Below are 14,603 nucleotides of genomic sequence, written 5' to 3'. Positions count from 1 at the left end.
AAAAACTAGAGACCTTTTGAACACCGAAACGTCATCCATAGTAGAAGTACGCCTATACTACTACTACGGATTACTACCCAACATCATAGTCTGTAATTTCCACACAAATATAAAAGATAATATCACTTATATGTAATAAATCATTAAAGCCCACTTTTAGACATAGGCGTTCATCATTATCCTTTCCTTCAGGTAAATCCGCTATTCGTAAATCGTAATGATGAACGTAAATGCACTATTTTGAACATATACTTGCGACTATGAAGCTTATATGGTTGAACTTGCAATTAAACCGTTCGTCTGTTTCTTTAAAAACACCTTATACCTTCCTACCACCCTACCTCGTAGTTAGAGAGATAGTTCAGAGCGAATCACTAGGGCCACGTGTAAATGACAAAAGGCAACTTTCATAAATAATTTACTTACTGGCTACTGAAATCAACCTACTATAGCCAACTGAGTACCTTGGTTTACACGTGGTCTACCCGAAGAGCTACCGGGCCAAAAGTTTGATCAACAAAATTACAGTGACAGTTTTACTTACTCTGAACTCGTGCCTCAATAGAATTCAAACCAATCATAAATGCCTCCTCTAGTTAAAAACACTGTGTACGCCACTGCTGTCACTAAATCTACATAAGTCAACGAAGTGCATTGATTTGTACGTGTACTACCCGATGAACATTCAGGCCTCGCAGAATTGTAAATGATGTTTGACTGACCGCGTGAACAAGTTTAACAATGAATTGTGTTCGGACACGGGAGGTAAGTACATCGCTCGTGATAAATGGATTCACCGCAATGCATTCGACAGGCGGCGTCAGTGAATTTATTGTTTGGTTAATATGAAATTGTAAGTTATATATCACTCATAGGACTTAATTACAAGAAATTAATTGTTTTCTGTACGTTATATAATGTTAAATAATTTATGAGGAATTAAAAGTTGTAGTTTAAGAACATAATGTTCTCAAACTACAACTTTTTTGCACAAGAATACAATAACTAAATATTTATCATAATAATAACTATTGGGTGTTACAAGATTATCTGTAACAAAGCTCATGCAATCCGCAAAATGTATATTGCTGCACGCTTTTCTTGATTTTGCTACTAAACGAGTGTAAGAACAGGTCTAGTTGAATTTTCTTAAGGTATCAAAAATTATTTTCACTACCCCCGCTGCATGTCGACAGTAAAACTTTAGATGCAGTTCTAACCAATTTAGCTCAATGGGTACTATAATTAAATCACTAGGCACGTAACTTTTATCACTAACTCTACATTCTATACTCAACCGAGTGCAATGCTGGTACGTGTTCCATCCGATGAACATTCAGGCCTCGCAGAATTGTAAATGATGTTTGACTGACCGCGTGAACAAGTTTAACAATGAATTGTGTTCGGACACGGCGAGGTTAGCACATTGCTCGAAATAAATGGATTCACCACAATGCATTCGACAGGCCGTGTCAGTGAATTTATTGTTTGGTTAATATGAAATTTTAAGTCTTACATAATTCATAGGGATAAATTGATAGAAATAAATTGGTTTTTGTTATTTTTTAATGGTATTGTGCAAAACAATAAAAAATATTTGTTACAAATAATATGTTAATGTTATATTTAAATATGTTATTGTTATGCACAACGCACAGAAATACCTTATCACTACTTAACAGTGGGCTTGTTACGATAGTAACATATTGAAACATATTGATGTTATTTAACAATGTATATCCCTATAATAATTGATAGTTGTCATGATAATAGACGTACGTATTTATTTATTCGTTCATGTAAAAACGTACGAATAAATAAATATACTACGACAATACACACATCGCCATTGGTACCCAAAGTAAGCGTAGCTTGTGTTATGGCTGCTAAGATGACTGATGAATATTTTTTTATGAATACATAAATACTTATAAAATTCGTATAAACACCCAGACACTGAAAAACAATCCTGTTCATCACACAAACATTTTCCAGTTGTGGGAATCGAACCCACGGCCTTGGACTCAGAAAGCAGGGTCGCTGCCCACTGCGCCAATCGGCCGTCATAACGAAAGTTTATTATAGCTAATACAAATTAACGTAGGCATACCTATTAATAATTATATATATATCTAATATTTACTTAAAGTAACATATAATTAACTTGGCTAAACACTTCTAACCTCAAAGCCTAGTAAGGATACTCAACTCTTCCCCGGAAATCTTTACCAGAAGTATGAAATAACCACTAAAGAGCACTCCGTAGTTTTGTGTTCAGAAGCAGTTCGCGGCCCGCTATAAAAGTTGTTTTGTGTGCAAAGTACTTAAAAGGTTTTAGGTCAAACCATTTTTCGTGTGGCCCAAATTACCCTAATGACTTCCAACATAATGCCTTCATACCTGCCCTTTTCCGACAATTATTTCATATTTTCGATTCATCAACTCGTTTTGTGTAAAAAAAACAACATGGTTATCTCCCGAGCTAAACAGGCGCAGTTTAGCTCGGGAGATAACTTAGGGTACGATATTTTCTTGCTACTTGGAGTAAATTTAACACACCGTTTACTAAAAGTAATGCAAGCTATAACTGACTATAATGCCCGTTTTCACTAACGGCGGCCAAGGCGATGTCTAAGTAAGTAACGCAAGGGGAGCGCAGGGGGAGAGACCGCACTTTTTATTCCTATTTGTCCCCCTGAGGGGACAGAGCAGGGGAAATAAACCAGATAATCCTAAATTAAATATAAGTACAAAAACTATGCTGGTTGCATAATTATTTATACTTCTGGGTTCTAGCAAAAAGTCAGGGTCTGAGTGGATCCCTCATTTTATGACTATACAGTGAGTTTTTTTAAAATTAATTTAATTAATGATTCAGGTGCTCGAATCTGAAAGCAAAAGGAATTGAAGCCAGTTGAATTTATGTTTGAAAAGTTCGTATCTTATTTTTTAAGTAGGTATCTAACATTGGAGGCTTTACGTGAAAAGCACTTAAATATTGGCCAATAAACTTAACGTGTGGCCGAAATTTGGCCTAATGACTGCCAATAAAACGCCATTAGCTGCCCCTTTTACCCCTTTTCAACACACGCCATTTTTATTAATGATATAATGTTATATCGTATTAAATTAAGGACAATGTTAATGCTAACGTTTCTGAGTAAAATATTATTTCATTAGTTACACAGTCACGCAAAAGTACGATAATCGTATTGCTCATACGAATATCAAAATATTATGTGCTACGCTTGTTCACACGGTTTATTTTCTATACGCAGATGACGTGAGTTTTCGTTGCAGTACACGATGTAAAAATAGTTGTTGCATTTGTATCGATACAAACAAGTTAAGTACAGATAAAGCTATTAAAATATCACTTGTTTTAACAGTGAAAGAAAAGTTTGCATGCTTTTGAGTTTTAAATAGATTTCTCAAAAGTGTGTGTAGGTACTCGAATACGGCCAAAATCCTGCTCCTTCTGAGAAGAGACATAGCCTAACTGCGGCCCAATATTGCCCTACAACTGGGTAAAGGCCTGCTCTTTCATATAGGAGAGATGGTTTAAGAGCTTACCCACCACGCTGCTCTAATGCGGGTTTGCGGTCCCTAACAGTCCAACATTACCACGTGTTATTAATACTAACTGATTATAACGCCAATTTCTTAACACCGGGCTGGTTCGGCGAGTTGTTTAGCAAGAGTTCCCAAACCTAACAATTATAGGTCTGACCTGGGAATTTAGCCCAGACACTATTGATCCGTACAAAATTTTATTTTAATAAAAGAAGAGTGGTTAAATCGACATCTTTAAAAACATGTGCTCTCAACTCGTGTTGATTGACGAATATTCGCCTCCCCGCACTCACTATAAATCTGAAAGTTTTTTTTTTATTACATAACAACGTTCGTGATAATGCAGTGTAAGATGGTAGCTGGCTGGGGAGTAAGCAGTTATATATAATGCTTAGGTACCTTAATCTGTTTCTACGCGATATGCTAAATTGATATTCGGTACGGTAATTACTAGCCACAAGACCAGACCAGAGAAAATTCAGAAAATATACATTCCCAAGCTGTCCCGGACCTCCCAGTTAAAACTACACTCACCGCTGCGCTACGGAGGTCGTCAAGTGTGTTTCTTTGTCCTTCTTTCATGCCCTACCATACTTGATACCAAACTTGATTTTGGCATAGAGTTAGTTAAAAGGACGGACAAAGGCTTCCTTTTATCTTTAATAAATACCCATTTGGCCCCCATTTGTTAAAAATACCGAAAAAAACGCGGGCAACAACCAGTATTTACATAAGCGCTCTGAATTATTATTGCGGTCACATAAGCTCATTATATGCTGCTTAATTAATGTTGTTGTAAATCAGCTGAGCGTAAAAAATATGTTATGTGAATAGGCTCTAAGCGAGTCGATATTATTCCAATAGTATTCCAGTGCAGCTTTCCGATCGGGCTTGCTACTGGAATAAATGTAAACGGCGTTTAGATTCCAGTATAGTTAACTGAATTCGTTTACTTATTCAGTCCATTTAATTTAGGTAAACTTCACAGTTATACTCGTTACGGTTAGAATTTTTGAAACAATTTGTGAGTTTGAATAAAATTCGGTGTCCGTTGGAATGGACAGTGGGCATTGGACTAAATTGGAAATTTTCTCCATCTCCTTAATTAGCTCTCGTAGGAATACCTACGGTATTATTTGTTTTATTTATTTAAATAACTTTATTGCATCAAAAAGGATAATAAGTACAAGAAAAAATAAAAATAATTTTCCAGAAAAGGTGAACTTATTGGACGGAGATCTCCTCCTGGCTATCTTTGCGAACGCAGCCAAAACTTGGAGGCTTGAGTTAGCAATAATATAAGAATATCATCATCATCATATCGACCCATTACCAGCCCACTACAGGGCAAGGGTCTCCGCCCACAACGAGAAGGGGTTAAGGCCGTAGTCTACCGTGCTGGCCCACCGCGGATTGGGGGCTTCATACGCCTTTGAGAACATTATGGAGAATTCTTAGTATATATACGCTATTTTCTTCACGATGGTTTCCTTCACCGCTAAAGCAAGTGATATTTTAATTTCTTAAAACGCACGTAACTTAAGTTGGAGGTGCTTGCTGGGATTCGAACTCGTCCCCCCGAAAGTGAAGTCGAACTACTCTTCCGACACCGATATATAAAGTGTCGGTGTCCAGGCAAGGCGTATAAATGCCATGACTTGAAAATGCCAATGATTTTAGACCCATACTCTTAATAAATCATAAGTGAATAAAATTATAAAGATAAAAACATAATACACATCCGTACAACAAACTGAGGTAAATGAAGAACTAAAAAACGCTGATTAATTTCCATATTTATATGTGCTATTCCAATCCACTGGGAGGTTGGTACCGTAGATTAAAGCAGTAGTATATTTTAAAGAAAAGTTTTCTATGGCATAAATTGATATCGCTAAAGTAAAGATTAGGTACAACACTTTGAAATAAGGTCAAGATGCTTTAAGCGATAAATAGTATATTAATTTGGATGAGACCTTTACCAGATATAGTTGAGTCTATTTTTTTAAGAAACTAAAATTGACAAAACTTCTTAGTTAGTTATGCAGACTGCACGGTCAAACGAAGTCGTGGCTTGTATTGAGATATCACATAGTTTGATTCTCCACACTTAGTATACCTGAAAATAAGATGGATTTATCTATTATATTTCAACAAAAAGGTCGCGTTAAGGAGGCGATTATAAATGACCCCTAATGCTTTCAAGAGATGCGAACAATGATCTATATAAATTCAGATATACCCAAATTATTTTAACGTTATAGGTACGTATATTATTTAATATGTAGTCATATTCATAGCCAATATATTTAATACTAACTGTTGCCCGCGACTTCGTCTGCGTTTGTTTTTGTTTTATGAGACACATGGACATTAAATTTAGGTGTAGTTGTACTGAATTTTAAGTTGGGTATTCTTATAAAAAAAAATCTTTTCGCATAAACAATATCTGAAAAGAACTGTCTAACCAGTCTCAGCTCCTCCTATCACTTACAAAAAATAGTAATCGTTATAAGACGAATCAAAAGCGCATTGTTAGTTGATTTATATGCTAAAGGTTAACGAAGAACATTTCTAACATTTTTTATATAGTCCTTGTGTAAAATCGTCAAACTTTTTCATCACCTCTCCTAAAGGAACCGAGCTTAATTTCGGGATAAAAAGTATTCTATAGTACTTCTATTACCTCCAAGAATATGTTTCCAAAGTTTCATGATGATCGGTTCAGTAGTTTTGCGTGAAAGCGTAACAAACAAACTTACATTCACATTTATAATATTAGTAGGGATAGAGATATTGCGCCGCTATCCTTTACTATCTTAAAATTTTTCCCCGAGGGTTGTCTGCTAAGCAATCGCTTGATTGCTTTAGCAATAAGACCGCCTTTGCATACCAATATTTGTTTAACTTTATTAAGTTATCAATTGTGTTGTTTATTTTTGGGTGCAATAAAGTGTTTTATATATCTATTTGGCTACAGTTCTTCAAAAATAATATTAGGTGCAATATGAGAAAATATAATTGTTATAAAGATGATCAAGGTATGTCACTGTATTGATTTATCATCACTATCATTTCAGAATTTGGAAATTAGCTTGTTCCGGTTATAACTAACTAATTCAAAATTTCTTTATTCATGTTGGCCTATAACAGGCACTTATGAAGCGTTCTAACATATATGTTTACATAACTGTAAGAGGATGGTGATAACTTCGTTATTTCCAACATAAACCTAAAGCTACGAGGATACCAAACGCGCCCTGGTCTAAGAAGAGCCCACAACAAACTTAGCTGGGTAAATTTTATTTTTTTGTAATCACCATCTCACAGTAAATTTATTAACCTATGAAGTTAGAGCAATTCACACCCAACTTTTTTACGTAATGCTTAACATTATAATAGGATTTTTATTACGTTTCATAACAATCGTTAAGTCCGTCAACCCATAATCCAATACGTGGTAGCTCTATACTCTAAACCCTCTCTCTTATTAGATATTGTGGATAAAGATTAATTAGTATTGCTGCTAAGTATGGCTTCAACCAGGACGCATTTAGAAACCTTGTAAATATTTATCGAATAACTGAGTAATCAGTCAGCTAAAACCTAACTATATTATATATATCTTAAATCGTGGATAGTCCCGTAGCCCGGGACTTTGAAAATGTCAAGACTACTGAAACCATAACTGTGACCCTAATTGACCTTAAATGTAAAGTACAGCTGGTTTTATGGTTGTCATTGCGTCACTAAGAACACAGTACGAAATTAAATCACTATTATTATTATTTTTTTTGAATTATAAATACTGTTATACCCTGCCGTCATAGTTTCCACTTTTTCTTCTAGATAAGTATATCAATGGTAGCGAAATAAAAAGTTTTTGTTACAGCTGCGAGAGTATGGACTCTCTGGACGTGTTTTTGTACGTCGACGGCCGCTTGGAGAAAATGGGGTCGTATTGTGGCAATGACATACCTAAGCCTATAATGTCGAACGGGCCAAAACTATCGATCGAGTTTAGGGGCATATACTCGTCGAGGTACAGCAGAGGGTTCAAAATATCCTATTATTTCGTTGAAGGTAAGATTTGCTGAAGAAATTTTATACCTAGGTAGGATACATGGTCGAGTAAGTGGATAAACGCCTGGCGAAGCTGAAGTCTTTTTTTAAATATTAATAGCGGGCAAAGGAGAAGTTTTAAGGAGTTTGTTTATCTGCCTCTTGAATAATCATAAATTGTATTTTGGAAAAAATACATCAGATGGGAGATTGTTCCACAATTCTCAAGTGCGCGGTAGAAACGATCCGGTATTTCGAAGTTCCGGATGTTATATGGTGGTTGCAACAATCAATGCAGCGTTTTTCAAACGAGTCACTGGGAGTCACTGGAAACAAAGTTGACTTTTGAACTCCCAAAAATATAACCCGCATTGGACGTTAATCCTATTTTGAAGGCTGCTTTCTGGGTCCCAGGACCTGGGTTCGAGTCTCACAACTGGAGAGTTTTTGTGTGGTGAGCATGAGTGTTTTTCAGTATCTGGGTGTTCATCTGTATAATATAAGTATTTATGTATTTTATTCATAAAAATATTCATCAGTCATCTTAGTACCAATAACATAAGCTACGCTTACTTTGGGGCTAGATGGCGATGTGTGTATTGTCGTAGTATATTTATTTACTTATTATTTATTATTTATCAGATTATGCTATCGGAACTGGAAAGCAGCTACCAGAGTTTCCATGTGCCTTCGTATACAACAGTACAGAGCGTCGTAAGGGAGTGATGGTGTCACCAAATCACCCCGGCCTCTATCCAAGGGACACCGAGTGCAATTATTTCTTTTACGCACGCAAGAATGAACGGGTGCACGTGCATTTCACCCATTTTGACGTGGAGGGTGTTGTACCGTAAGTACTGGAAATTATAGCTCATACAATAATATTGTATAAGATAACTTAAAGTAATAGTTTGAGAAATAAGGTATCATTAGATTAAGTAGATTTTGTTAAAAAACAGGTTCCCGAGACAGCTTATGCAATCGTGTCTCAATGCTCGGCCAGTGACATAAAATACAAATAAAAATATATTTTATGATAAATTTAAAGGAACATGGATCACAACTTTGTAGTGCTAATAACATTTGCTTAAACAAACCACGAACAAATTACGGTCAGAAAAACATAAGCTTTGAAGGAGCAATTATCCATTATAAAATACTAACGTCATTAAAATAGAACAAAATTTTTTTATTTAAAAAAAAAAATCTTATTACCTTTGTAATTGACAAAATCTGAGTGCGGTCCTGGCTATATGACAGTGTGGAGTATTTATAAATTTACCCTCAAGTTTTTATATAATATCTGCTTGTTTTGTACGTGCCGTTGTTTGTAGTTTTAAAATTACCTACATATAAATAAGTTGTAAATATTCTCATTGAGTGAAACGTAATTTCTTATGAGAAAAAAAACGTCTTTAACCACAATTTTTAATAATAATATGTAAGTACTTGAAATAGTCAAAGAAAGTTAGTTTGCAGAAAAAAAAATGTGCAATAGATAACAACAAAACAAAACAAATATCTTCACATTTATTTCTATCATGTCTTAAACCATCTTGATTGTACTAAAAACAATTATCATTATTTTTTATGACGAGGGTTTTGTTTATTTTGTGGCGCCCGTAACCTGAAAATACTTGTGACCCGGGGTAGCCCTTCTACTAATATTATTTTAATCCCATCTGTTTACTTATACGTTCATAATCAGGAATTACGTGATTGAAATTTTTAATTAAATTTCGCTGGGCCATCATGGCAGGTGGGAGGAAAACAAATTATTCTTTGTTAATAACTCCAGATTAATCTTTTGTTATTGTTTCGGGGTACCGCTTTGCATTAATTAATTACTGACAATATCTCACATTTTTTAACGACCTTAGCGAACTCTTGCCTTATTTGTGATTGAAAAATTTAATAATTTGAAATTTCTAAATCGGATATTCAATAAATTTTGATTCAACTGAATTTTAGAAAATGTCAAATCACTTCCAAACTTCACCGTCACTAGCCGTCAGTAATTTTAGTTTTAAGTTGTCTCCAAAATCCGTCTCAGGAATCCAGTACAGTAGGGAAATTAATAATTTTGAATTCTTTTATATTCGGAAAATCTGTGGTTTCTATTTCGTATAAAACAATGTTTATACTCGTACGTACTAGTCTGAAATGATTGATACATTAAGTATTTTTTGCTATTGGTTATGTATACAAAGTATTTGTAGATGTATCAGGTAAACCTTAAAAAACCTTTTAGGCTCAGGATGTAGCAGTTATTGAAGTCTACCAACAAGGGTATTCGTGCACCCAAGTAGCGTTAGCAAAAAAATATCAAACGAATTGTAATTAATCAGTTTTAAACTGTTGCCTTCAAATAAATAAATAAATGTTACTGAGTGGCTGAAATTGGACCGTAATTTGCTCATCCAGCAAACCTGTCAGTAATTATTATTTGGCTATATTTTTAACATTGACCAAAATAAATTGAATTATTAATTAAATATTTTAACAGTAAACTCAATGTTTACTGTTAAAATATTTGTAAGAAAATTTTATATGCATACAAATCCTTCATATTCAACGCTTTCGCTCGTAATCACTATGCGTATTGACAGGATACAGTAAAAAAAAACATAAAACTACTAAATTTAATCTTCTATCTCAAGATAGAAGATAAGCTTGATTATTCTTTATTTCTGGCGTTAGTAAGTTTTTGTCGATCTCTCTGGCACAAAGGTGAGTACTGTGAGTGAGGTGAGTGTTTTATTAGTGAGAGATCTTGGTTTCGATTACCGGCGGGGGATTCATCTTATGAGGCTCTCAGACCATGGCTAGTTAACACCCCACCAGGGTATAAACTTTTAACTGCCATACAGTAACAAGTTAGCATCGTAACATGTTAGAATGCATTTTTGCTTATCTGGTGAGATCGCAGTCAAGGGATAAGTTGTATACGAATAAAAATATCAAAATTGTAGTGCTGGCGGTACTTAGCGTAAAGATCTAACGTGAAAACAATAGATCTCGAGCTTACGCACACTATACCAGTTTTCTGACCATGTACTACAACTACTTTAGCGCAACGGTCCCCACGACATAGATTTACTGTAACAAACCAATATGAAGGTGTTTCTGTTTACAATTTGGAAAATCACACCACAAAATAGCGAAGTTTCCAATTCAACTCAATACATGTTCGTGTCACGAATATTTTCACAAGAAGTATCTTTTATTTGGATGAGGGATTCCGCGCCTGAATATTGTTGATAGAAATCGAGCACAATCTATGGGCTGAATTCTAAGAAACCTCTGCATCAGTAGTATATCTATATATGAACATCACTCGAAATAAAAAACAAATAACATATTTTTGTATAACGTTTAATTTCTACATAATAGAAATAATAAAATATACAAGTTATAATAGTATTTCAAGTAAGGCCCTTTAGAAAAATTAAATCTATCGGTTTTATGTATCTCTACCAATCGAATACAGATTTTATACTACTTAAGCCTTAAGCTAAGTTTATTATTCCATGTGGCTTGGATAGCATTAAAATGTGACCTTCATCATCAGCCATCAGTTTCCCACAGCTGGGCACAGACATCATCTCGCTCAGAAGCGAGGGTTTTAGACCATACACTAACCACAGAGCTCCAAAGCGTTAAATGAACATCAAAGCAGTGTGGAGGGTGTAAGGACGTAAAATCTCTCGCTCTTTTAAGCCCTCTTAAGGCCTGTGTTCAGCAGTTGGACTTTAATGGGCTGAGTATGGCGATGATATTCCTATGATTTTCTCTCAGATGCGAAGCTGTATCAGCGAGTGACTACGTTCAATTCTCAAGTAAGATGATTGATAAACAAAGCAGGAGGTATTGCGGCCAACTGCGTGAACTTCAGATCGCTTCGGAAGGCAATTTCCTGCGGGTCACGTTCCGGTCCAACGACAGACTAGATGGCACTGGTTTCAGAGCGGAATACATATTCCTGAAAGACAGTGAAATGCAGAGGGCTCGGACCGATTCAAGCGGTAAGATATAATCATCAGCGACTGATTCTGTTTTTTTTTGTTTTAGTTAATTTACATATAAGGGCTTCGCTCATGCGCCCTAATGATAGTTATATACACTATTATAGCACTTAATATGCATGCACAGTGAGAACATGTAAGGGTACCGTCAACGTAGTTGTAGGTAATATCGGAGGGTGACCTTGCTTTAAGATGATTAAGATAAGTGTCAAGATATAATCACAGAGTTAAGAACATACAGAATCCACACAGTTAACATACAGGTATTATTGTGAGGCACTAAAAATTGCTTAACAGAAAAAATATAAAACCTAACAATTTTTGCCTTGACCTTAAACAGTAGACCAACGAGGTTTCTACGCTATGTAAAAACAATAAAGACTTTAAACAATAACACCGTTACAAATAAACATTGAAACACATTGATAGTTACGCAATGTTTGACTTTTTTCGTAAGTCATAATATTACTGATAGAGAAAAAGCATTGTTACCATTACTTTTTAAAGGCGCAAAAGAAATGCATTAGAGCAATATTGAAACTTAATTATACTGACAGTTGCAAACCATATTTTAAGTAATATAATATAACACATTGCCTGTATCTGTATTGCCTCATTTATGAGACTATAATTTTTTTGACAACAGTCGCAGTAAAAGACGTATGCATAAACTACGCAACTCATACAGCAAAACAGCTTTTTTTCTCAAAGAGATTTTTCTGCACCAGTCCACTTTTATATAATCAGTACACACAATTGAGGCGCGCGAATGTCCTTCGTTTAAGCGGAAATTGAAGGAATTCTTAATGAATAAGAGTTACTATGCAATTAATGACCGTCTCATAGATAAGGTGTGACATTAATTTGACATGATTTTTACTATTACATGATTTACATGCTGCTAAGCGGTATTCGGTTAAGTTAACCATAATATTTAAGACCTAAAGAATACCCCAAATTCGCGAATAATAAAAAAAAATGAATAAAAAAAAGACGTGTGACTTATGTACACGCGTTAGAAGTAATACTTCATTGGCGTAACAAGATAAAAATCTTTCCAAAATTTTTTTTTCGCCTAGTAGCGTAGTTTTTTCTATAAAAGTAGAATTACTTTTATAGAAAAAACTACGGAGACAATAGAAAAAAGGTATTTAATACATTGAAAGTTTTATTATTAGTTAAATATCACAAAAAAAATATTTCTACATTATTAGTTAAATATCACAAAAAAATATATTCCTACATTTAGTATGAAACTTATACATATTATCTTTTTCTGAAAAACTATAATGTTTACTGTAGCTAACTTCAGCGTGTCGGTTTTTTGTGACGCTGTACGCGCGCAACGTAAAAATTTAATCTCATCATTTTTCCCTTACGCGCCAAAAGAAGTATAACTTCAATACTAGCTTCAAAATGTTTATGAGTAAGTGTTTAGTTCTTCATCAATCTGCTTTCATATTTACGTACTTTAAAGACCCCTTTACGGCCAAACTCCGGACGGGTGCGATATCAGTCAGCAAACAACAAACAAAACACGTGTACAGCCGAAATTTCTTTGATAATTAGTACGTATACGGGAATACGTTTCTAAAATAGCAATTTTATTTGGCGATAACGAAAATTTAACTGTAGGTATTCATCGGGTGGGAAAATTATTCGTTGAACCCTGTTCAACGTCATGGAAGAAAAATTGGAATGTTGCCAAAGGAAATATTTCATTTTGTACTTACCTTTAACATTTTGGCTTTTACTAAAATATACTCGAACATCCATTTAGTGTTTTTGCGCATGACGCTATTGTCTGTCTGAAACGAAGGTGAAAACCATTCCATGGCACCCAATATCTTTACAACACAGTTCGAGGGTGTATTAAGGATTATTAAAACGATAAACGCCTAATTTGAAGCAGCTTTTTGACGACCTAACGGTGAGGGCTGTTCATTTAGGCAAGGGGTCCCGTGTTCGATTCTCGGCAGGAGAATTTATAATTTCTAAATTTTCTTTGGTCTGGCCTGGTTGGAATCTTTGGCCGTGGCTAGTTACCACTCTACCGACAAAGACGTGTCGTTACGCGATTTAGTGTTCCGGTACGATGTCGCGTAGAAACGGATTGAGGGTATGACTACCATACTCCCTTACAGGTTAGTCCGCTACCATCTTAGACTCACTGCATCATCACTTACCACCACGTGAGATTGCAGTCAAGAGCTAACTTGTAGAGGAATAAAAAAAAGCGAGAGTAAGTGCAAAAACGTATGTGCAAAAGGAGACATTTCGACGAATTTTTAAAAATTACATTAGTGTTTGTGTCTTAAGTGCCATAAATACTTTCATATGAATTAAGTAATATAACCGCCTACGTCTATCTACAGTAGAACCACAAAATTAGTTCCATATATAATACGTTTCATGTCACTATCAGATAGAAATACATACTCTCAAGTTTATACTATTATCTACATCTGATATTTAAAAGCGAAGTTTTAAGAAACTTTGTTAAAATGCTTCTAAAAAAAGGATATGAGTAGTGTACGCCGAAAATTCCTGTAAAGATCGTAAGAGTTATTTTAAATATACTCTTAAATTTTATTTATTTTTGGTTAACATAGTTTTTTCCTTTCAGGTACTCCTACGCACCAACCGACAAGGTTCTGGCGATTTATTAGCTTAGCATTAATACTAACACTGTTGTAAAAACCCCTATGAATAATTAGTTTTTAAGAGAAAATAAATGCTATTGTTTGTATGGTGTTGTTTTATTTCGATGCATCATCAACTAACTTGCGCTGGAATTAAAAATAAGTTCTTAACAACTAGTGCAGTAGTATGAAAAAATATGCTGTATTGATTTGGACGTCCTATGCCGCAGTAGTGAGCGCTGCGGTCTTATAAGAATAGGGTAACGGGTTCGAACATAACTATCATTTTTTTCGGTTCCAA

The 14,603-nt window shown here is 34.9% G+C and overlaps 1 protein-coding gene across 1 annotated transcript in view; it reads left to right on the top strand.

Annotated features, from left to right (window-relative positions):
• The window catches only part of LOC120627140 (suppressor of lurcher protein 1-like), a 100,441-nt gene extending 86,038 nt beyond the window's left edge, over window positions 1-14,403 (top strand). The window contains exons 12-15 of the mRNA XM_039895007.1: window positions 7,466-7,656; window positions 8,278-8,485; window positions 11,434-11,660; window positions 14,287-14,403. Of these exons, the coding sequence (XP_039750941.1) occupies window positions 7,466-7,656; window positions 8,278-8,485; window positions 11,434-11,660; window positions 14,287-14,357 (697 nt within the window). The 3' untranslated portion in view covers window positions 14,358-14,403. The remainder of the gene's footprint in view (window positions 1-7,465; window positions 7,657-8,277; window positions 8,486-11,433; window positions 11,661-14,286) is intronic.
• The last annotated feature ends 200 nt before the right edge of the window (window positions 14,404-14,603 follow it).

This window comes from Pararge aegeria, chromosome 10 (assembly GCF_905163445.1).
Source record: "Pararge aegeria chromosome 10, ilParAegt1.1, whole genome shotgun sequence".
Taxonomy (NCBI): domain Eukaryota; kingdom Metazoa; phylum Arthropoda; class Insecta; order Lepidoptera; family Nymphalidae; genus Pararge; species Pararge aegeria.
Note: the sequence above shows the minus strand (reverse complement) of the source record. Positions and strands in the feature narration are given on the sequence as shown.